At 42.9% G+C, this 25,013-nt stretch overlaps 1 protein-coding gene across 2 annotated transcripts in view; it reads left to right on the top strand.

Moving 5' to 3' along the window:
- Positions 1 to 25,013, top strand: part of TH (tyrosine hydroxylase) — a 120,060-nt gene that overhangs the window by 82,124 nt on the left and 12,923 nt on the right. The window contains exons 7-12 of one of the 2 annotated variants that reach the window (XM_053688925.1): positions 2,497 to 2,642; positions 13,011 to 13,146; positions 14,059 to 14,128; positions 19,331 to 19,387; positions 21,123 to 21,218; positions 23,863 to 23,996. In XM_053688925.1, the coding sequence (XP_053544900.1) occupies positions 2,497 to 2,642; positions 13,011 to 13,146; positions 14,059 to 14,128; positions 19,331 to 19,387; positions 21,123 to 21,218; positions 23,863 to 23,996 (639 nt within the window). The remainder of the gene's footprint in view (positions 1 to 2,496; positions 2,643 to 13,010; positions 13,147 to 14,058; positions 14,129 to 19,330; positions 19,388 to 21,122; positions 21,219 to 23,862; positions 23,997 to 25,013) is intronic. The other variant, XM_053688926.1, reaches the window with a different exon arrangement.

Raw genomic sequence — 25,013 nt, 5'->3', positions numbered from 1 at the left:
TTATATAAAGTTTAATAGGTTTAAAAATTATTATAAACCAAGTGCTATACATAAAATATCATTACAGCTCACAAAATATGAGCACAATAAAATGATTAGTTGTACGTTATCCTGTCAGATTGTCTTCATTCTGTCCCTATCTCCTATCAGTTTGCCATGGCCGGACTTTTAGCCGACGGACACTTGGCCGACGGACACTTGGCCGACGGACATTTGGCCGACGGACATTTGGCCGAAACACAAGTGGCTGTCACATAACAGTCCGGCCACGAGATAGATTTGATAGATAGATAGATAGATAGATAGATAGATACATAGATTAGATAGATAGATCAATAGATGCAATAGATACATTTGATAGATACGATAGATAGATTTGATAGATAAATAGATAGATTTGATAGATAGATAGATAGTTTCCCAGACAGAGAATTACAAAACGTGCGGCCTGGGACCCATGGTAAGGTTCCCAGAGGCAGTTGCGGCGCCCGAGGCTCTGATTAGAACAGAGCACTCTGGAACGTATCTGCCCTCGGCCGAAATCGGAACATTCTTTAGCTTTCTGTCTGTCAGCCAAATGTCCGTCTGCCAAATGTCCTTCTGCTAAATGTCTTTCTGCATTTTGTCAGAGCACCCAGTTTGTTATAGGCACCAAAGCGTTAAAGTGATAGGAAAGCCAAAATTCAACTTTCTAGAATCAGATAGCGCATGCCATTTTAAGACTTTTTAAATTATTTCTATTTTCAAATGTGCTTTGTTCTCTTGATATCCATTGTTAAAAATGAATATGCACATATCTTACACTGGTGAGAGCTAGTTGGTGATTGGTGCCAGCATGATTGGCTAGCTAGATGTGTTCAGCTAGCTGCCAGTAGTGCAATGGTGTTCCTTCAGCAAAGGATAACAAGAGAATGAAGTGTTTTTGATTATAAAAATAAATTTAAAATGTTTAAAATTGTATGTTCTATCCAAATCATGAATTACATTTTTTTTTTAATACCCAAATGTTTAAACACTTGAAAGTGATGCAGCATAGCTGTAAAAAGCTGACTAGAAAATATCACCTGAACATCTCTATGTAAAAAAGAAAGATATTTTACCTAAAAAATTTCTCAGTAGCCACATCCCATTGTAAAGGACTTCTAAGCAGCAAATCAGTATGTCTGCCCCGGGACAGCGGAAGGAGCGAGCTTACGTGCACACTCATCTTATTTCCCTATTCAGTGTAAGGATGTTTACAATGAAATCTCATGAGAGTTGAGTAAAATCTCATGAGATCACAGTAAAAGAGTTCATGACCTCAGCACTGCTGATGCTGATTGGCTGCTGTTCATTTCTTCATTTCTTTATTGTTTTACCTGCAGCTGAGTATAACTTTTTACACAGAACTTACTCTGCTGAGCTAAGGAAATTGTGAGGTAAAATATCTTCTTTTTTTACATAGAAATGCTCAGGTGATATTTTCCTGTCAGCTTTTTACAGTTATACTGCATCAGTTTCAAATGATTTAGCATATGAGTATTATGTCCCTTTAATTTATTCAGATTATTATATATCTAACAAGGGGCCACAATCAAAAGTTAGAGGGTAACAGATTCAGGAGAAATTTTGAGGAAGCATTTTTTTACAGAAAGGGTGGTGGATTCATGGAATAAATTTCCATTTGAGGTGGTAAACACAAGGACTGTAAAGTAATTTAAAAATGCTTGGGACATGCATAAGGCTATCCTAAGGAAAAAGTAACATGTAATAGGGGTAGACTTGATGGGCCTTTTTGGTTCGTATTTACCGTCACATTCTATGTTTCTATATAACCTTTATGTACATGCCACAGTCGGATCCGCAGACAACAGCGGCACAACATGTGACCAAAAGCCATTTATGCTCTCTCCAGCATCCTGCTGGATTGTGGGAAATGCCAACATTTACTAACCCAGCACCACACTGCACACCCAGACAGTTTAGCTTTTGCAGCAGCAATATAGCCTTGCAGCAAATGGAACCTGGAAACACATCCACACTTTGGGGCATATTTATTAAGCACCGTATGGAGCTTTAAGCTCTGTGTTTCTGGTGAGTCTTCAGGCTCGCCAGAAACACAAGTTATGAAGCAACGGTCTAAAGATTGCTGCTCCATAACCTGTCTGCCTGCTCTGAGGCAGCGGACAGACATCGCCGAAATTCAACCAGATCCAATAAGATCGGGTTGATTGACACCCCCTGCTGGCGGCCGCAAATCTGCAGGGGGCGGCGTTGGACCAGCAGTTTACAAGAACTGCTGGTGCAATGATAAATGCTAATAGCGTATGCTGTCTGCATTTATCAATGTGCGGCGGACATGATCCGCAATATCGTATCATGTCCGCTCGCACATTAATAAATAGGCCCCTTTGTGGTTTATTTTTTGCAGCAGCAATGTAAACTTGGCCAAAGTGTAATATTGTATTATCACATAATTGCGCATCAGATCCTGTAATCTTGCAATTCTTTTACCAGGAGGGAGGTTTACTCTACCTTAAAGAGCCTCTACCCCACACATGCCTGTAAGGAGCACCTGGAAGCGTTCCACTTGCTGGAGACTCACTGTGGGTACAATGAGAACAACATACCTCAGCTTCAGGACGTTTCCACCTTCTTGAAAGGTAAACGGGTTAGCTGCTATGGTTGGGGTTACATGCGTGAGAATACTTATAGAGGGTACATAATTCAGAAATAGCTCATTGCTGGCAGCAAACTGCTAAAAATGTTTGGTGCTGACAGTCTATCAGTGACTGAGTTATGTGTTACCCCTTAGGAAATACATTAACCAAACCAGTGGTATTCACCAAATGTAATACCATGAACATACTTTCCAAATGGTTAAAAAAAAAAAAACTGTAGACACTTTAGTCTGATTAGAGACACTGAAAAAAGTTCTTAAAAAACAAATATCATATGAGTAGCTAATTAAATATAATAACACATTAACAATATTTAATTACCATAAAAAGTTACACTTGCATTAAAATAGCCAGAAGGGATGATGTCTCCCAGCAGATGTCTGTCTGGGCAAACAGTAACCACAACGCGTTTCAGAGCCACGCTCCTTCCTCAGGTGTCACCAAATGGTTGTTTATTAAATTTGACCTTCTGACCAGTTTTAGAAGGTGGGGAAGGGACTGGTGTACATTGTAACATTGTATCTTGTACTAACATAGATCTTAATTCAGTTAATAATCTATTTTACAATGTATTAAAAGGTCATCATAATCTCCATTCCTCATTCTGCTAAATGTCTGGTCATATTATTCTCATCCACCTTTCTTGAATTTCTCTTATTATGAAAGAGAAATTTCAGCTAACATTGAAACCAATATCAGTGCATTTCAGTTTATAACATAAGCATTTTCACACTACACATATATTAGTAAATTGCTCCAAGTAAAAGTTCTCTCTGCTTCAGAGGACTCTTGCACTGTGCACAGACATGTGAAGCGTATCTAGATATGCTTTGTGTATCAGCATTTTACACAATGTGTAAGAGGGACCAATGGTACCTCATAACTTGTTGGCAATGACTCCTAATGCTTGTTTACCTAATGCAAGTTCCCGCCAGCTTTATGATTAAACACACAAACATGCTAGTGCATAAAGCATATATAGATACACTCCACATGCCCATGCACAGTAAAAGCTCTCACTGAAACAGGGAGAAGCATTATACTAATATACTGTATGTCTATTAAAAAAAAAAGTCTTCTATTCAAAATTGAAATTGACTGATTTGTATTTCAGTTTTGGTTGGAATGTCCTTTAATCTTTTTTTAGTGGCATTTAAATGTCTAGAATCCAGACAACAATCTCCAGAATAATCTGCATGGGAACATTTAAAGGGACAATCTAGTCAAAATTAAACTTTCATAATTCAGGTAGAGCAGCAATTTTAAGCAACTTTCTAATTGACTCCTATTATCAAATTTTCTTCATTCTCTTGGTATCTTTATTTGAAAAAGCAAGAATGTAAGCATAGGAGCCGGCCCATTTTTGGTTCAGAACCTGGGTAGCAGATTCTGATCAGCAAGCACTATCCAGGTACTGAACCAAAAATGGGCCGGCTCCTAAGCTTACATTCAAATAAAGATACCAAGTTGCCTAAAATAGCTTGCTCTATCTGAATCATAAAAGTTTTATTTTGCTAGACTATCATTACATGTACACTGCTCCCATCTAGTGGTTACAAATTAAATTGCATGTAAGAACTATTTAGCTTATTTCTTAAGCAGTTAAACATACAAACAGACGGCAAGATTACGAGTTTTGCGGTAAGAGGGGTGCAGTGCTAACTTGCACATTATTCTCACCGCTCACTTACCTACAGCGCTGGTATTATAGGTTTTCCTAAACCCGGCGTTATTAGTCAAGAAGTGAGCGTAGAGCAAAATTGTGCTCCATACCACACTCCAATACCAGCGCTGCTTAAGTCAGCGGTGAGCTGGTTGCATGTGCTTGTGCACGGTTTCCCCATAGACATCAATGGGGAGAGCCGGCTGAGAAAAAGTCTAACACCTGCAATAAAGCAGCGTAAAGCTCAGTAACGCAGCCCCATTGATTCCTATGGGGAAACACATTTTATGTTTACACCTAACACCCTAACATGAACCCCGAGTCTAAACACCCCTAATCTTACACTTATTAACCCCTAATCTGCCGCCCCCGACATCGCCTCGACCTACATTATTCTTATTAACCCCTAATCTGCTGCTCCGGACATCGCTGCCACTAGAATAAACATATTAACCCCTAAACCGCCACACTCCTGCCTCGCAAACACTAGTTAAATATTATTAACCCCTAATCTGCCTCCCCTAACATCGCCGCCACCTACCTACATTTATTAACCCCTAATCTGCCACCCCCAACGTCGCCACCACTATTCTAAATTTATTAACCCCTAAACCTAAGTCTAACCCTAACCCTAACTCCCCCTAATTTAAATATAATTAAAATAAATCTAAAAACAAAATTACTGTCATTACCTAAATTATTCCTATTTAAAACTAAATACTTACCTGTAAAATAAACCCTAAAATAGCTACAATATAACTAATAGTTACATTGTAGCTAGCTTAGGGTTTATTTTTATTTTACAGACAAGTTTGTATTTATTTTAACTAGGTAGAATAGTTACTAAATAGTTTTTAACTATTTAATAACTACCTAGCTAAAATAAATACAAATTTACCTGTAAAATAAAACCTAACCTGTCTTACACTAGCACCTAACCTAACCCTACAATTAAATAAATTCCCTAAATTAAATACAATTAGCTAAATTACAAACCTAAGTCCTGAAGGACTCATCTGATCTCTGCTGTAAAGACAGCACCCCAAAAAGCCCTTTTTAGGGCTAGAACACAGTCTGCTTTTTTTTTTTCCTGTGTAATCTAATTGCAGTTGTCTGCCTGCCAGCGTGTGTTAGGCTCACAGCGTATACTGTGCCCACTTGCCCAGTGCCACCACTCATATCTGTTGTAACAGTAGTGTACGTTTAAAAAAAACAACACATTTTTGACTGTGAAATAATAGCAGTCAGTTTCCTTCACACGTGTGCGTTTCAGTGCCTGCCTGCCATGGCACAGTGTCACCCCAGTGCAACTCATATCTGGTGTAACAGTAGTGTACATTTAAAAAACAACAACACTTTTTTGACACTGAAATAATAGCAGTCAGTTTCCTTCACACATGTGCGTTTCAGTGTCACCCCAGTGCAACTCATATCTGGTGGTGTAACAGTAGTGTACATTTATAAAAAAACAATACTTTTTTGACTGTGAAATAATAGCAGTCAGTTTCCTTCACACGTGTGCGTTTCAGTGTCTGCCAGGGCACAGTGTCACCCCAGTGCAACTCATATCTGGTGTAACAGTAGTGTACATTTAAAAAAAACAACACTTTTTTGACTGTGATATAATAACAGTCAGTTTCCTTCACACGTGTTGTTAACAGACCAGATACCAGATATATAGCAAACCTGATCTGTCTCTGACAGTTATCATAACAGCTTAGCAAATCGTGACAAGCAATATTTGCAGACAATAGCAATACACAGCAATATTGGTACAATATATGGGGGATATATATTAACAGGACAATTTAACCCTTAGACACTAATTTAACCCAATATTAGTGATTCAGAACGTATTGTAATATACTATGATTTAATTTACCACCTGTTCAATGTCCTGGGCTAATTTCAGGAATTGTTAAGAGATATAAATATCTATTAATACAGGGATACTTCACATTGATCACTACCAATACAGGTATACCCCGCTCATACAGCGGGTTAGGGACCGGAGCCCCGCTGTAAAGTGAAAACCGCCTTAAAGTGAAACAAGGCAGTTTTAGCTTTCTTTTCACTTGCCAGTGTGTTTAAAAACTTAAAAACATGTTTTAACTAACTTATATTAGGTGTACAATAGAGCTAAGTTTAGTTTAACACTAGCACAGCACAGTATTCAATAAATACTGTACCTGTAAAATAGTGAAAATCACTGTAGTACAATTTGCCTTAGTATAACACTGAGACACAGATTGCACTGTAATGCTGTAAACAGAGTGAACTAAGCATAATAAAATTGTGCCAGTCACTTTTCTTGCAATCTCATGAAGATTACAGCACTGTTTTAAAATCCTTGGAGGTTGAACTTCAGCTCCACAAAGCGCTGTATTAGCGAAGCGCTATAAAGTGAAGCGCTTTAAAGTGAGGTATACCTGTATAAACAGTAGTCCTGGTCATTTAGTTGGTACATTAATCCTGATAGAGATATATTTGTTCTGAATAATTACCACCCTGGGTTTATACCGCAACAATTGCAAGTTGTAAAAATTATTACTGTCACGAAATAATCAAATAGGAAAGTCAGAGGAAATATTCATGCACCAACAGCACCAACTTTGCATCACGTAGCATTAGGAGGAACACATGTACGTAAATTTCCTCCAAGTTATTATTTAAATAACTATTACTACTAATTATATTCCCTATAACATCTCAGTAGTGCCATTGGGCCCCTTTTTCTCTTATCATATCTGGTGTAACAGTAGTGTACATTTAAAAAAACAACAACACTTTTTTGACTGTGAAATAATAGCAGTCAGTTTCCTTCACACGTGTGCGTTTCAGTGCCTGGCTGCCAGGGCACAGTGTCACCCCAGTGCAACTCATATCTGGTGTAACAGTAGTGTACATTTAAAAAAAAAAAATACAATTTTGACTGTAATAGATTGAATAGCAGCTAGTTGTCTGCAAGCGTGTGTGTCAGGCCTACAGCGTCTACTCTGCCAACGTCTGCCAGTGCACAGTGCCACTCATATCTGTTGTCACAGTAGCTTGCACGCATAGTACCACTAATCGAAAAAAAAAAATGACAGGCAGAGGCAGGCCACCCCGCAGGGGCCGTCGTGGTCGTGGTGCTGTGATTCCCTTTGGCCCTAGAATAATGCCCAGTGTTCAGAGGTCACGTACCCTGAACTCGAACAGTTCTGAGGACATAATTGACTGGCTAATACAGGACACCCAATCTTCTACAGCTTCCGCTCGGAACCTTGAAGCACCATCCTCCTCCAGCTTAGCTTCGGGCACCTCTCAAGTTACCACTCGCCAGCCTGCCATCACCACCAACACTAGCACCACAACCGCTTCACTTGATCTGTCAGAGGAGTTATTTACACATCAGTTGGAAGAAATGAGTGATAGTGATGCGCAACCATTATTGCCAGAGGATGTAGATAACAGGGATATGTCTCAGTTAGGCAGCATTACACACATGGACGTACGGTGTGATGATGATGATGTTGTACCCGCTGCTGCTTCCTTTGCTGAGTTGTCAGATACAAGTGAAGCGGTTGATGATGACGATGAGTCCTTGGATGTCACGTGGGTGCCCGCTAGAAGAGAAGAAGAACAGGGGGAAAGTTCAGATGGAGAGACAGAGAGGAGGAGGAGACGAGTTGGAAGCAGGGGGAGGTCTTCGCAAGGAGCTAGTGGCATAGTCAGACAGCATGCATCGGCACCTGGGGTCAGCCAGACAGCGCGCCAATCAACGCATTCTGTTGCCACCACCAGAATCCCGTCATTGCAGAGCTCAGCAGTGTGGCATTTTTTGTGTGTGTCTGCCTCTGACAACAGCGATGCCATTTGCAACCTGTGCCAAAAGAAACTGAGTCGTGGGAAGTCCAACACCCACCTAGGTACAACTGCTTTGCGAAGGCACATGATCGCAGATCACAAACGCCTATGGGATCAACACATGAGTACAAGCAGCACACAAACTCAAAGCCGCCATCCTCCTCCTGGTCCAGCATCTTCAGCCACGTCAACCACTGCTGTCCTCCTTGCCCCCTCTCAACCATCCGCCACTCCGTCTCTCGCCTTGAGCAGTTCCTGCTCATCTGCCCACAGTCAGGTGTCTGTCAAGGACATGTTTGAGCGTAAGAAGCCAATGTCACAAAGTCACCCCCTTGCCCGGCATCTGACAGCTGGCTTGTCTGAACTCTTAGCCCGCCAGCTTTTACCATACAAGCTGGTGGAGTCTGAGGCGTTCCAAAAATTTGTAGCTATTGGGACACCGCACAAAAGGCAATCCCCAACCTGTACTCAATTGTGCAAAAGGAAGTAATGGCATGTCTGTCACACAGTGTTGGGGCAAGGGTTCATCTGACCACTGATACCTGGTCTGCAAAGCATGGTCAGGGCAGGTATATCACCTACACTGCGCATTGGGTAAACCTGCTGACGGCTGCCAAGCATGGAATGCGTGGTTCTGCAGAGGAGTTGGTGACACCGCCACGACTTGCAGGCAGGTCTGCTGCCACCTCCTCTACTCCTCCTACTCCATCCTCTTCCATAACCTCCTCGGCTGAGTCCTCTTCTGCTGCTGCATCTTGCTCCACATCAACGGCACCCCCCAGCTCCCCAGGTACTATTCCACATCCCGGATGTGGTAGTGTCACGCCGTCTTGGGGTTGACTTGCCTGAAAGCAGAGAGTCACACCGGACCAGCACTCCTGTCCACCCTGAACGCACAGGTGGATCAGTGGCTGACTCCGCACCAACTGGAGATCGGCAAAGTGGTTTGTGACAACGGAAGAAATTTGTTGGCAGCATTGAATTTGGGCAAGTTGACACATGTGCCGTGCATGGCACATGTGTGTAATCTGATCGTACAACGCTTTGTGCATAAGTACCCAGGCTTACAGGACGTCCTGAAGCAGGCTAGGAAGGTGTGTGGCCATTTCAAGCATTCCTACATGGCCATGGTGCACTTTTCAGATATCCAGCGGCGAAACAACATGCCAGTGAGGCGCTTGATTTGCGACAGCCCGACACGTTGGAATTCAACACTCCTAATGTTCGACCGCCTGCTCCAACAAGAAAAAGCCGTTAACGACTATTTGTATGAGCGGGGTGCTAGGACAGCCTCTGCGGAGCTGGGAATTTTTTTGCCACATTACTGGACGCTCATGCGCAATGCCTGTAGGCTCATGCGTCCTTTTGAGGAGGTGTCAAACCTAGTCAGTCGCACCAAAGGCACCATCAGCGACATCATACCATTTGTTTTCTTCCTGGAGCGTGCCCTGCGAAGAGTGCTGGATCAGGCTGCAGATGAGCGTGAAGAGGAAGAGTTGTGGTCACCATCACCACCAGAAACAGCCTTATCAGCATCGCTTGCTGGACCTGCGGCAACGCTGGAAGAGGATTGTGAGGAAGAGGAGTCAGAGGAGGAATGTGGCTTTGAGGAGGAGGAGGAGGAGGAGGAAGACCAACCACAACAGGTATCCCAGGGTGCTCGTTGTCACCTATCTTGTACCTGTGGTGTTGTACGTGGCTGGGACAAAGAACATACCTTCAGTGAGATCACTGAGGACGAGGAACGGGACATGACTAGCTCGACATCCAACCTTGTGCAAATGGGGTCTTTTATGCTGTCATGCCTGTTGAGGGACCCTCGTATAAAAAGGCTGAAGGAGAACGACCTGTACTGGGTGTCCACGCTACTAGACCCCCGGTATAAGCATAAAGTGCCTGAAATGTTACCGAATTATCGCAAGTCGGAAAGATGCAGCAGTTCCAAAATAAATTAAAAGTATGCTTTACACAGCGTATAAGGGTGATGTCACAGCACAACGGGAATCTAACAGGGGAAGAGGTGAAAGTAATCCTCCTCCTCCCACGACGGCAAGGACAGGACACTTTACAGACGTGTTGTTGATGGAGGACATGCAAAGCTTTTTAAGTCCTACGCATCGCCACAGCCCTTCGGGGTCCACCCTCAGAGAACGACTCGACCGACAGGTAGCAGACTACCTCGCCTTAACTGCAGATATCGACACTCTGAGGAGCGATTAACCCCTTGACTTCTGGGTGTGCAGGCTTGACCTGTGGCCTGAGCTATCCCAATTTGCGATAGAACTTCTGGCCTGCCCCGCTTCAAGTGTCCTGTCAGAAAGGACCTTCAGTGCAGCAGGAGGTATTGTCACTGAGAAGAGAAGTCGCCTAGGTCAAAAAAGTCTAGATTACCTCACCTTCATTAAGATGATGAATGAGGGATGGATCCCGAAGAGACTGACAGTGGGCGATACATTCGACTAAAAAAAGCCTGATGAGATGAGCTGCCTTGGGCTAAAAATGGTCCGCACGCTGCTGTATTTTATCTCTGAATGCCGGATGACTTGCGTGACTTATCCGCCACCAACTAGGTGTGTACATGCCTAATTTTTCTTGCCTCTGGTGCTGCACTGTGGCTTCAAAAACCAAACCAAAAAAAAGGCACATAACAGGGATTAAACTGATAGGAATAGTACTACTTAACACACCACTCCTATCTGGTGGCACATTAGATTGCACGCGCAGTGCCCCAAATTTGAAGTAGGAGGTCCGACCAAGCATCTTTTTCCATCTCCCGGTTCCTAAAATCGATGCCATATACACGTCCCCTGATAGGGGACGTAACAGGGATTAAACTGATAAGAATGGAACTACTTAACACACCACTCCTATCTGGTGGCACATTAGATTGCACGCGCAGTGCCCCAAATTTGAAGTAGGAGGAACCGACCAAGCATCTTTTTCCATCTCCCGGTTCCTAAAATCAATGTCATATACACGTCCCCTGATAGGGGACGTAACAGGGATTAAACTGATAAGAATAGTATTACTTAACACACCACTCCTATCTGGTGGCACATTAGATTGCACGCGCAGTGCCCCAAATTTGAAGTAGGAGGTCCGACCAAGCATCTTTTTCCATCTCCCGGTTCCTAAAATCGATGCCATATACACGTCCCCTGATAGGGGACGTAACAGGGATTAAACTGATAAGAATAGAACTACTTAACACACCATTCCTATCTGGTGGCACATTAGATTGCACGCGCAGTGCCCCAAATTTGAAGTAGGAGGAACCGACCAAGCATCTTTTTCCATCTCCCGGTTCCTAAAATCAATGTCATATACACGTCCCCTGATAGGGGACGTAACAGGGATTAAACTGATAGGAATAGTACTACTTAACACACCTTATAATAACGCAGAGAGAGGCAATGCAGAGAGAGGAGTCTGAAGAAGAGGAGTCAGAGGAGGAAGGTGGCTTTGAGGAGGTGGAAGACCAAACACAGCAGGCGTCCCAGGGGGCTTGTTGTCACCTTTCGGGGACCCTTGGTGTTGTACGTGGCTGGGTGGAGGAAGAGACCTTCAATGACATCAGTGAGGACAAGGAACGGGACATGGCTAGCTTGGTATCCATCCTTGTGCAAATGGGGAGTTTGCGGTTGTGCAAATGGACTGTTTGCGGTTGTTTGCGGTGCGTTAAACGGGGAGTTTGGTCTGTCACTGTGAAGCGGGCGTAACCCTTACACTACCTGATCGATACAACATCATACCTGATGTTTTAAAGCACGTTATTCCAAACAATTTAGGAATGTTAGGTGATTTATGCCCTTTATGGATTAAAACCAGACTCTACATCAACTATGTAATTTTCCATGGGAGTTTTGCCATGGATCCCCCTCCGGCATGCCACAGTCCAGGTGTTAGTCCCCTTGAAACAACTTTTCCATCACTATTGTGGCCAGAAAGAGTCCCTGTGGGTTTTAAAATTCGCCTGCCTATTGAAGTCTATGGCGGTTCGCCCATTCGTGAACATTTGCGGAAGTTCGCGTTCGCCAACTGAAAATTTTATGTTCGCGACATCACTATCCGCGGCATGATATGGGAAATGTGCAGGAGGCTATTTGCAGCTTAATCTCAAGTAAGACTTTAAGATGACTATGGTACAGACAGTCCCTTTAAAACCATGATTGACCATAAAACATAGGCAGATGCCATTTAACTCCTTGGTTCCCCTGAACATGGGGTTGATCACTGGTGCATAACACATATGAGCAGTGAATTAACCCCTTGACTGCCTGGAAGACATGGAACAGCAGTCTGACTTCCTTTACTGCCTGGAGCCCATAGAGCAGGAATCTGTCCATACATGGACCTGCAATCAGGTCAGATGTATACAGTCTCTGCCTCTGTTAACCCCCTGTGGCGTGTTGATATAGAGGAAAGACAGAGCTTCCCCAGGCTGTAATGTGGAGACACAGCAGAGGTGATACATTACATGGCAGTTCCAGTGCATGGCTAAAGAGAAGAGGTTTGTGAGCCCTCTACATTGTCTATGCAGAAGAGAGCTGGACCAAGACATCTTACTAACTGGGGGAAGGTTCTGCTTCTAGGTACCAAGTCACCAGTATCTGTCAAGCCATGAAGTAAAGATACAGTAGATACCATGAGCACATTACTTTTTTCAAGCTTTTTGTTACTTCTCAGTGACATCACTAGGTACATAGACACTTTGGCTGAGAAGTGCTGTTCTAGTGTCTTTAGAAAGATAATGCAGCATTAATAAAAATACATAAGAAAGGGTTTAGGGAGCTAAGCTTTGCAGGTGATTCTCAGACATACATTTATTTTGTGTATTATAGAAAAAACTGGGTTCACGTTACGCCCTGTGGCTGGACTCCTATCTGCTCGTGACTTTCTTTCCAGTTTGGCATTTCGTGTTTTCCAGTGTACACAGTACATCAGGCACGCATCCTCACCCATGCACTCCCCAGAGCCGTAAGTAGCAGCCTCTCTATTCATGCAGGAATGTAAGCTTAGGAATAAGCACATTTTTGGTTTAGCACCCTGGGTAGCACTTGCTGATTTGGTGGCTACATTTAGCCACCAATCAGCAAGCGCTACCCAAGGTGCTGAACCAAAAATGGGCCGGCTACTAAACTTAGATTCCTGCTTTTCAAATAAAGATAACAAAGAAAATTTGATAATAGAAATAAATTAGAAAGTTGCTTAAAATTGCATGCTCTATCTGAATCATGAATGAAAAAATGTGGGTTTAGTGTCCCTTTAACGACAGAAGCATTTTAGGAGTATGTCAATAACAGCACTGCCTGAAGATCAGGAACAGTAAACGTTATATCTATATTTACGCTAACTGTGCAGCATTTGCACAATCAGTTACTTCACTGACACCTTCAACGTGTAAAACTAAAGATATTTATTTTACTGCTCCATAAAGTTCTTTTGTTAATTTCCGCTCAACCCTCCTTCGCGGTCCACTACAATGAAGTAAACGGCACAATGAAGCGAGTTGTGGTTGAACAATCACTCTGTGATATGGATTTAAAAATAAAAAATGCAAAAGCCAGGACGGACGGTTTGGGAAAAATGAATATAAGTTGAGGGTATCATTGAAGTAACGGATTGCGCACGTGCTGCTCAATTATAGAAACAATGTCAAGTTTACTGTTCCTTCAACTATATGTGACATCAGCTGGAAGAGATATGAAGATATATACTGGTAAATCTAGTTTTCTCTCTCATTCACTTCTGACAGGTAACATATGTGTAACTAGTTGTTAAATGAAGAAGGAGATATTATACAACCCATAAAGGGGCACTGCTTACAATGTTTATTTAGTGCTCTATTTTATACTAATGCAAAACTTTTTGTATTTTTTCATCTCATAGGGATTGCTGTCACGAGCTGCTAGGACATGTTCCGATATTGGCTGATAGAACCTTTGCCCAGTTCTCTCAGGTAAAGAGGAGAATGCCTGACACAGACCCACTAATACACAGATATAAGTGCACACACACACACACACACAACTTCATACATACATACACACACATACACACATGCATACACATACACCAACACCTTCATACATAAACACACCTTCATACATACACACACACACCTTTATGCATACAAACACACACACACCTTCATACATACACCCACACCTTCATACATACACACACACACACACACCTTCATGCATACACACACACCTTCATACATACACACACACCTTCATACATACACACACACACACACACCTTCATGCATACACACACACCTTCATGCATACACACACACATACACCTTCATGCATATATACACACAACTTCATGCATACATACACACACTGTTACGGCACCCCCAAGCATAAAAGGGTTAAACCGCTGTTTAGTAGATCTTCCCTTCCAGAGGCACAGGCAGCATACAGTAAATCCCCCCAAAGACATGACAAGGCACCGTGTTGAGGGTCAAGCAGTGAATAGAAAAATGAATATTTTATTTGAAAGCAGCACACATTTATACACCCTGGCTTCAGGTTACAGAGGGCATTGGTTAAACAGTAAAGCAAACATATGAACAATACATCAAACCTCTAACAAATGTCTATTCACAGTTAAAACAGATTAACATATCAAGTTAATTAACTGGGAAAGAAAGTTTACTCAGACAATCTGATGTTGGCCAGTTATGAAAGTACATGGGGTGTCCAGCAAATAAAATTCCACATTTCCATGCAGTCTCTGGGTATCCTTAAGCCCATTTACCTCCAGCCCAAAGAATGTTCCATAACAGGCCCTCAGATCTTGGTGACTCACATCACATATCTCCCCCTTCGGAAGGAGACTAACACAGGAGGAGACCCTAGACGGGTTGACTTCGAAGTTAGTCCATAGATCCATTCCCCCAAAGCCCATATCCACACAGTACCCCAAACAAATTGTCCCAAACAGAGAATCACTCACCCGGCCGACCTCTGCCTCTCTCATAGAACATACCCACTGCTGGAGGGGAAGACCTCCCCTTTGCCTAAACAGCCCTGTTGCTGGGGGACAGGACCGAATGTCCCTACCCCCTCTGCTGTAAGTGCAGAGACCACGGTCCCATCTGCACGGTTGTGGGGCTTACTGTCTCCCCTGGGTATGTCAAGCTGCCGCTGGGGAGAGGGGGTAACAAGCTCCTCTCCCATACATACTTCCAGCCGCGGGGGAGGGAGACCGACTGTCTCCGCTCCCAATACCGAGTCCTGCTGCTGGGGAAAGGAGACTAGGCTCTCTATTCCCTGTAACACACACTGCTGTTGGGGAGCAGGACCGACCGTTTCTGCCCCCGGTAGCTCGGTCTGCCACTGGGGAATGGAGACTGGACTCCCAATTCCCTGCAATTCACTCTGCTGCTGGGGGACAGGACCAACTGTCTCTGCCACCTGTAACTCAGCCTGCCGCTGGGGAATGGAGACTGGGCTCCCAATTCCCTGCAATTCACTCTGCTGCTGGGGGACAGGACCAACTGTCTCTGCCCCCTGTAACTCAGCCTGCCGCTGGGGAATGGAGACTGGGCTCCCAATTCCCTGCAGGACTGGTGGAGAGACCTCGGTCCCATCTCCACCAGCCACCTGGGGTTCTTCCCAGTAAATCTCCACAATATCTTCCCAGCTGAACGGTTCTGGATCTGGGTCTGTCATCTTGCTGTCCTGCTGAGCCTTCCCAATGGAGTGGAAGAGATCTCGGTAGTCCTGCTCCAGTTCCCACTCCACGGTTGCTAGGTGAGCCAGGTCTTGCTCTACCTCATGGGGGTCATCCCAGTCATGCCTAGCCTTCCTCTCATAGAAAATGTCCTGAAGTCTGGTCTGCGCAGGGCTCCCGAAGTCAGGCTCTGCAAAGGACTCCCATAACAAGCCAGGACCATCAAACTCCTCTCCCTCTGGCTTGTCATGCTCGGCTGTCCAGGGTATATACTGTGCCATATACCACCAGAGCGCCTGATAGGCATCCTCCAGCCATAGCTCCTGCCATACCCGGTGCTCTAGTTCCTTCACCCATTCCTCCAGGGGCTGCTCTCCCAGGAAGGGCATCCGCAAGGCCACTTGCTTCTGCAACTGCTGCTCTTCAGTGGGGAGACTCTTACCCTGCTGGTATTGTACATTATCCAGGGCCTGGTACCAGATGCCTTTCCTTAATGCATCTCGGCCATCCAGGTCCTCCTCCTCGTATAACACTGCTGGTTCCATTCTGTTGCTTTTAGAGTCGCTGTACTGTGACATGCGTTGCCCACAACTTGTAAATCCATGGAATGGTGTCTCCTGTAGCTGTCCTTCTGGCTGTGGGAACGATCCCGTCACTTGCCACCAATTGTTACGGCACCCCCAAGCATAAAAGGGTTAAACCGCCGTTTAGTAGATCTTCCCTTCCAGAGGCACAGACAGCATACAGTAAATCCCCCCAAAGACGTGACAAGGCACGTGTTGAGGGTCAAGCAGTGAACAGAAAAATGAATATTTTATTTGAAAGCAGCACACATATTTATACACCCTGGCTTCAGGTTAGGTTACAGAGGGCATTGGTTAAACAGTAAAGCAAACATATGAACAATGCATCAAACCTCTAACAATTGTCTATTCACAGGTAAAACAGATTAACATACCAAGTTAATTAACTGGGAAAGAAAGTTTACTCAGACAATCTGATGTTGGCCAGTCTAGTTAACATAATCACACAAAAACACAATCAGTTTACCCAGACAGACTCCTGAGACACAATCAAATAGAGATGAATGAGTGTTACAGGGTGTAGAGGGGAATGAGTGTTACAGCGTGTTGAAGGGAATGAGTGTTACAGGGTGTAGAGATGAATGAGTGTTACAGGGTGTAGAGGTGAATGAGTGTTACAGAGTGTAGAGATGAATGAGTGTTACAGGGTGTAGAGGGGAATGAATGTTACAGCGTGTTGAAGGGAATGAGTGTTACAGGGTGTAGAGATGAATGAGTGTTATAGGGTGTAGAGGTGAATGAGTGTTAAAGAGTGTAGAGGGGAATGAGTGTTACAGGGTGTAGAGGGGAATGAGTGTTACAGGGTGTAGAGGGGAATGAGTGTTACAGCGTGTAGAGGGAAATGAGTGTTACAGCGTGTAGAGGGGAATGAGTGTTACAGCGTGTAGAGGGGATTGAGTGTTACAGCGTGTAGAGGGGATTGAGTGTTACAGCGTGTAGAGGGGATTGAGTGTTACAGAGTGTAGAGGGGAATGAATGTTACAGGGTGTAGAGGGGAATGAGTGTTACAGCGTGTAGAGGGGAATGAGTGTTACAGGGTGTAGAGGGGATTGAGTATTACAGTGTGTAGAAGAGAATGAGTGTTACTGCGTGTAGAGGGGATTGAGTGTTACAGGGTGTAGAAGGGAATGAGTGTTACAGCATGTAGAGGGGAATGAGTGTTACAGGGTGTAGAGGTGAATGAGTGTTACAGGGTGTAGAGGGGAATGAATGTTACAGGGTGTAGAGGGGAATGAATGTTACAGCGTGTAGAGGGGATTGAGTGTTACAGCGTGTAGAGGGGATTGAGTGTTACAGCGTGTAGAGGGGATTGAGTGTTACAGAGTGTAGAAGCGATTGAGTGTTACAGGGTGTAGAGGGGAATGAGTGTTACAGCGTGTAGAAGAGGAATGAGTGTTACAGCGTGTAGAGGTGAATGAGTGTTACAGAGTGTAGAAAGGATTGAGTGTTACAGCGTGTAGAGGTGAATGAGTGTTACAGAGTGTAGAAGGGAATGAGTATTACAGTGTGTAGAGGTGAATGAGTGTTACAGGGTGTAGAGGGGAATGAGTGTTACAGCGTGTTGAAGGGAATGAGTGTTACAGCGTGTAAAGGTGAATGAGTGTTACAGCGTGTAAAGGTGAATGAGTGTTACAGCGTGTAAAGGTGAATGAGTGTTACAGCGTGTAGAAGGGAATGAGTGTTGCAGGGTGTAGAGGGGAATGAGTGTTACAGCGTGTAGAGGGGAATGAGTGTTACAGCATGTAGAGGGGAATGAGTGTTACAGCGTGTAGAAGGGAATGAGTGTTACAGCGTGTAGAGGGGAATGAGTGTTACAGGGTGTAGAGGGGAATGAGTGTTACAGCGTGTAGAAGGGAATGAGTGTTACAGCGTGTAGAAGGGAATGAGTGTTACAGGGTGTAGAGGGGATTGAGTATTACAGTGTGTAGAAGAGAATGAGTGTTACTGCGTGTAGAGGGGATTGAGTGTTACAAGGTGTAGAAGGGAATGAGTGTTACAGCATGTAGAGGGGAATGAGTGTTACAGGGTGTAGAGGTGAATGAGTGTTACAGGGTGTAGAGGGGAATGAATGTTACAGGGTGTAGAGGGGAATGAATGTTACAGCGTGTAGAGGGGATTGAGTGTTACAGCGTGTAGAGGGGATTGAGTGTTACAGCGTGTAGAGGGGATTGAGTGTTACAGAGTGTAGAAGCGATTGAGTGTTACAGGGTGTAGAGGGGAATGAGTGTTACAGCGTGTAGAAGAGGAATGAGTGTTACAGCGTGTAGAGGTGAATGAGTGTTACAGAGTGTAGAAAGGATTGAGTGTTACAGCGTGTAGAGGGGAATGAGTGTTACAGCGTGTAGAGGGGAATGAGTGTTACAGCGTGTAGAGGGGAATGAGTGTTACAGCATGTAGAAGGGAATGAGTGTTACAGCATGTAGAAGGGAATGAGTGTTACAGCGTGTAGAAGGGAATGAGTGTTACAGCTTGTAGAAGGGAATGAGTGTTACAGCGTGTAGAAGGGAATGAGTGTTACAGCGTGTAGAGGGGAATGAGTGTTACAGGGTGTAGAAGGGAATGAGTGTTACAGCGTGTAAAAGGGAATGAGTGTTACAGCGTGTAGAAGGGAATGAGTGTTACAGCGTGTAGAAGGGAATGAGTGTTACAGCTTGTAGAAGGGAATGAGTGTTACAGCGTGTAGAAGGGAATGAGTGTTACAGCGTGTAGAAGGGAATGAGTGTTACAGCGTGTAGAGTTTTTTGCTTGTTACATTTAGATGAGAGTGCATATTTCAGCATGTGTGTTTCTGGTACTGTATATGGACATACATATTACTATACTGAGGAGTGGTGTAGGACAAATTGTGTAAAATACAGAATATTATTGACTACATTTGTTTACTGCAGGACATTGGATTGGCATCTCTGGGAGCAACAGATGAAGAAATAGAGAAACTTGCAACGGTACGGAACACACAGCTGTGTGCACTTTAGGGTTATGTGATTTTTTTCTTGGGCAGCTTACATCTGTCATACATATTTTATATCTATCTATTGCCCAGTACTGTATGTGTGTGGTTTTGTGTCCGCATGATGTATGTCTGTATATATGCATGTATGTGTGTGGGTGTGTTTGCATGTACCATATTTGTGAGTGTATATGCATGTATGTGTGTGTATTTGTGTGAATGCATGTATATATGTATATGTAGGTTTGTATGCATGTAAGTATGTATGTATGCATGCATGTATATGTGTGTTCGCATGTGTGTATGTATGTGTGTGTTTTTATTTATGCAAGTGTGTCTGTATGCATGCATGTATATGTGTGTACCCATGTGTTTATGCATGTATATATGTGTGTGTTTGTATACATGTATGTATGTATGCATGTGTGTATGTCTGTACGTGTTTACGTACGTGTGTATGCATGCATGTGTGTGTAAGCCAGTCACATAACACTTATTTACTATAAGCAGACACTTATACTGCTATCCATGTTAATTATATTTGCCAAGACTGATCTTCTTTTGGTTGTCCAATGCCACTTCTAAATTTAAATCATTCACTCTACAGAGAAATGTTTCCCTAAAAAGATGTTTGTGTCCCAATAAAATCCTGCTCTCCTTATCCGCTGCAGCAAATCAGTACTGTGCTATCCAAATCTATATCCTCAGTGTGATCCCACCAGACAGCAAAAATGTTATTTCCGCACCGTCAAGCTCTCTATGCCTGACAACACCACCTCTTGTCTTTAAAAATGCAGAATAATGTTCTACAACCTTTCTATTCATTGAATTAATTGCTGCAAAGATAGACAATCAGGTCAATCTATAAAACCAATAAGAATCAATGTATTGTGTAATACCTGAAGCTATTCATTAAATTAGTAGTTTTAACGTGATCCATACCTTTGTGCCTCACATGCAGTATGAGTACTATTGATTTTAACTTGAAAAATGTAACTTCATCTAAAGCGGTAAACAGTAAATTCCCTTACTTGAACTTAGCCACCTTCCATAAGCATCCAAGATAGATAGCCCTGGGCTTGACACTTGGTAGATTGAGAAATCTCTCAGCCTACCCTGAGTAAAATGTGAGATGTTCTTTCTCCTCCTTTGCATATTCTTTCCCAGAATGCCACAGTGGCAACAATAAGTTAGTGTATTCTGATATATAGTGTAGGCTTTTCTCTCACTACTTACTCACCATAAGCTATTTGGATGCCTCTACTTTCCAGACATTTTGTAGAACTTCATGCCTCAAAACCATAAATATAAAGCCTAACCCACCTACTCACTGTCTGACCAGATACAAATCTGACATCTACTTGTTCATCCCCTCTCATGCTATTTTCTAAACCATAACACAGTAGGACCCTGCACACCTTGAGTCACTGTCCTCTTACATTGTTTAGAAACCCTTAAAAATGTGTTCGTTTTTATGAATAGATGTGTAGAGCGAAACTTTGAGTTCACATAGATCTGGGTGGAATTTGGTGTTCTTTGGGTGAAGTTGAATAATCTGGGAGGAATGTGGGAGATTTTGGGCAAGAACTGGTCCATTAGGGTGGAGATCTGAGAGGTCTGGTTTGGGGTTGAGCAATCTGGGATGGATTTTGTTGGCCTAGGTCAAAGTGGCTATTTTTTATTAATTCAGCAGTAAGTGACCTGATATTACTCTGTATATACACTTACAGCTGTACTGGTTTACTGTAGAGTTTGGACTCTGCAAGCAGGATGGGGAGGTGAAAGCCTATGGGGCTGGTCTGTTGTCATCTTACGGAGAATTGCTGGTAAGTACAGAAACTCATAAACACACTCTTTAAACATTAAGAAAGGACAGTTTGTATAATCTGATACAATTGTGTGCTTTGTCTCTGATACACAAATTGAGAGGCACTTACACCCTGGTTACTTTGCCGCCCCATTCACTGGCTGTTTGAATCATTTGCCTTGCTCCTCTGCCAGCTGGTAAGATCTATTTGCTGGCATGTCACTGTGTTAAGAGAAGATACTGTTGTATGGGGCTCATCAGTTGGGTGTTAGCTTTTGTGTCAAATTTCAATCTGCTGAACTTTAAAATTTGAGATAGTGTTCTATGGATCAGTTTTGGTTGGAGAGTTGGGTGGGCACCATCTCATTCTTAGATTTCAGGCAGAAAAATCTCTTGAGCTGGCTCTGCTCTTGTATGTTATGCATGTAGGAGGAAATCACTGATTTTGTTACTGAAACAAAGGGTTAATTAGCATGTTGCTACTGGGAAAAGATCTGTGACATGTGATAGCATGCAGATTAAGTTAGTTACTACTGTGCATTACCACCATTAATCCCTGTTTTCTGTGTTACTGGCAGGAAGGTTTTATTAACTACTTATTTGTAGCATGTGATTTTATATCACCAGAGAGAATCCCTTCATTTAGGCCATGATGGTGGTAATCTATTCAAAATGGATCCACCGTGATGTCGAGAAAGCTGGCAAAATATTCCAAAGGGCTGACAGTACTGTTTAAAGACAGCTTCGCCGAGAGGCGTTTTACTATACATTTAAGTGGGTTGCCATGCTTCTCTGATATGTATATATACACTGTTTAATGTATTTGTATTGTACATGGGTGAGTGCAGAAACTTTTCCAGAGTGGGACAAAAAATAAAATACACTAAGCATAATAATATATCTGGCAACATGCAAAGCAAACATACACATGAGCTGCACATAATTTTAATATGGTAGCTCAATGGCGTCAAAAGAGTTACTCAAGTGAATGCTTATGCTTATTTATGCTTAAATATAAGGCAGGGATTAACAAATGATTAGAAAATCTAGGAGCCAGCATAGATAGATACACACATATACATATAAACACACACACACACAAAACACATAGAAAGTCTGGCACTCTCTTGCAAGTACGCAGCTAAATTAAAAGCAAAATTAAATAGTTACAGCATTTGGTCAAATAGTGATAGCCCAGGGACCATGTCAAGGTCTCTTACTCGCTGGGTCTCTAACCTACAGCCACACAATGCAGCCTTCAACCAAACACACTGAGATACAAACAAGGGTAACACAGACCTTTGTAATTTCCCTGGACACATAAACACTGAAATAGAGTACACTCTCAAAGCGGACTGGGTACACATCCCATGACCCTGCAAAACTCACAGCCTTGGGTGTTCACCAGCGCCAGACAGCTGAGCGGCTCCCAGCAACTCAAGCATTCAAACTCAAACCAGCCTGGATGCAAAACCAATAGGGACAATTACAGAACAAAAATATTAACACATGGAAAGTTTGGCACTCTCTTGGAAGCACACAGCTAGATGGAAGAGTAAGTGTTAATCTAGCTGTGTGCTTGTAAAAGTGTGTCTGACTTTCCACCTGGAGAAAAATTATCCCCCCTTGCCCCCCCCCCCCCCCAAGGAAGCCCATGGTATTGTATAGTATAGCCTTAGAATATGTATGTTAACTTTAGGCGTAATTGTACAAATCTTGTGTTCTGTCCTTAGGCGTGGTTTTTACTTATTTTAAGAATGTGCTCACAATAGTAATATTTCTGAATATACTTCTGATTTTTCTTTATGTATTATACTTCTAATATTGTGAGCACGCTTTTCTGAATGTATTATAAAACATTGCAACTGCATTGAAGCAAATGTGTTCGATATTAAAAGGGACATGAAACCCAAAAATTTTCTTTCATGATTCAGATAGAATAGAGAATATAATTTTAAACAACTTTCCAATTTACTTCTATTATTTAATTTGCTTCCTTCTCTTGTTATCATTTGCTGAAAGGTTTATCTAGGCAAGTTCATGAGCAGCAGAGAAACTAGGTTCTAGCCGTTGATTGGTGGCTGCATATACATATTGAATGTGATTGGCTCACCCATGTGTTCAGTTAAAAACCAGTAGTGCATTGCTGCTACTTCAACAAATGATACCAAGAGAATGAAACATTAGATAATAGGAGTAAATTAGAAAGTTTTTTAAAATTCTATTCTCTATCTGAATCATGAAAGACATTTTTTGGGTTTCATGTCCCTTTAATAACTTGTTTGCTACAGTAAGTTTGCAATATTATAAGTATGACACGTTCAGAACATTGCTATTTTTTGAATATCGGGGCCTTAGTGAATACAGGTGTGAATAATCATGATCCAGGAGATCTGCATTAACGGATATTTAATCTTTTCTTCTATAAACTAAAATTCTCAAGTTATTCGGTAGTTTTAATGCACTGAAGTATGGAGAGAGGTAGCAAGCGTTAGTGAATAGGGACCATAATTTAACATAACTGTAGATGCTTTTCTTGATGGAGACAAAGCTCCCAGGTGAAAGAGCTTCTTATTGTCTTTATTGTCTTGCAATATTGATCCGCTTGCACGCTAATCGTCCCCTAAGAATACCACACCTATACCTGTTCATTTTGTGTGCAGCATTCTTTATCCGATGATCCGGAGATCCGACCATTTGACCCAGATGATGCAGCAATACAGCCGTACCAGGACCAGAACTATCAGTCAGTGTATTTTGTGTCTGAAAGTTTCAGCGACGCCAGAGAGAAGCTGAGGTAGGTATGGAAAGGTGGCTATTAAGGTCTTTATAGTTTGATGATGGAACATTAATGAGACAGTCTACTCCAGAATGTGTTATTGTTTAAAAAGATAAATAATCCCTTTATTACCCATTCCCCAGTTTTGCATAACCAACACGGTTATATTAATCTAGTTTTTACCTCTGTGATTACCTTGTATCTAAGCATCTAAAGACTGACTCCTTATCTCAGTTCTTTTGACAGACTTGTATTTTAGCCAATCACTGCCCTCTCATAAGTAACTTCACGGGCATGAGCACAATGTTATCTATATGATACACATGAACTAATGTTGTCTAGCTGTGAAAAACTGTCAAATGCATTCAGATAAAAGGCAGTCTTCAAGGGCTTAGAAATTAGCACCCTCATTCTAAGGGTTGGACCCAGCACTGGATCATAAGATGCTTTATATTGGGTCACTCTAGAAACCCACCTGGGTTTAGAAGGACAGTCTGATACACAAATAACATGCATAGAGAAGCACTCCAGCCACCAGCAAAATTAGTTTAAAAGACCTTTATTCTCATGGGTTGGGTTAAAAAACAGAAGGACAACCTTTTCAAGCCTGCAATAGACTCTTAGGCCTCTAGTTATTAAGGTCTGGCGGACCTGATCCGACACTGCGGATCAGGGCCGCCAGACCTCGCTGAATACGGCAAACAATACGCTCGCCGTATTCAGCATTGCACCAGCAGCTCACAAGAGCTGCTGGTGCAATGCCGCCCCCTGCAGACTCGCGGCCAATAGGCCGCCAGCAGGGGGGTGTCAATCAACCCGATCGGGTTGATTTCCGGCGATATCTGTCCGCCTGCTCTGAGCAGGCGGACAGGTTATGAAGCAGCGGTCTTTGTGACCGCTGCTTCATAACTGCTGTTTCTGGTGAGCCTGCAGGCTTGCCAGAAACATGGGGCATCAAGCTCCAATCGGAGCTTGATAAACATGCCCCTTAGTCATGTACACTAATTACATGCAGGTTTGTACCTTTTATACCTT

Source organism: Bombina bombina, chromosome 7 (genome assembly GCF_027579735.1).
Source record: "Bombina bombina isolate aBomBom1 chromosome 7, aBomBom1.pri, whole genome shotgun sequence".
NCBI classification, from domain to species: domain Eukaryota; kingdom Metazoa; phylum Chordata; class Amphibia; order Anura; family Bombinatoridae; genus Bombina; species Bombina bombina.
This window is presented reverse-complemented; position numbering and strand designations above follow the sequence as displayed.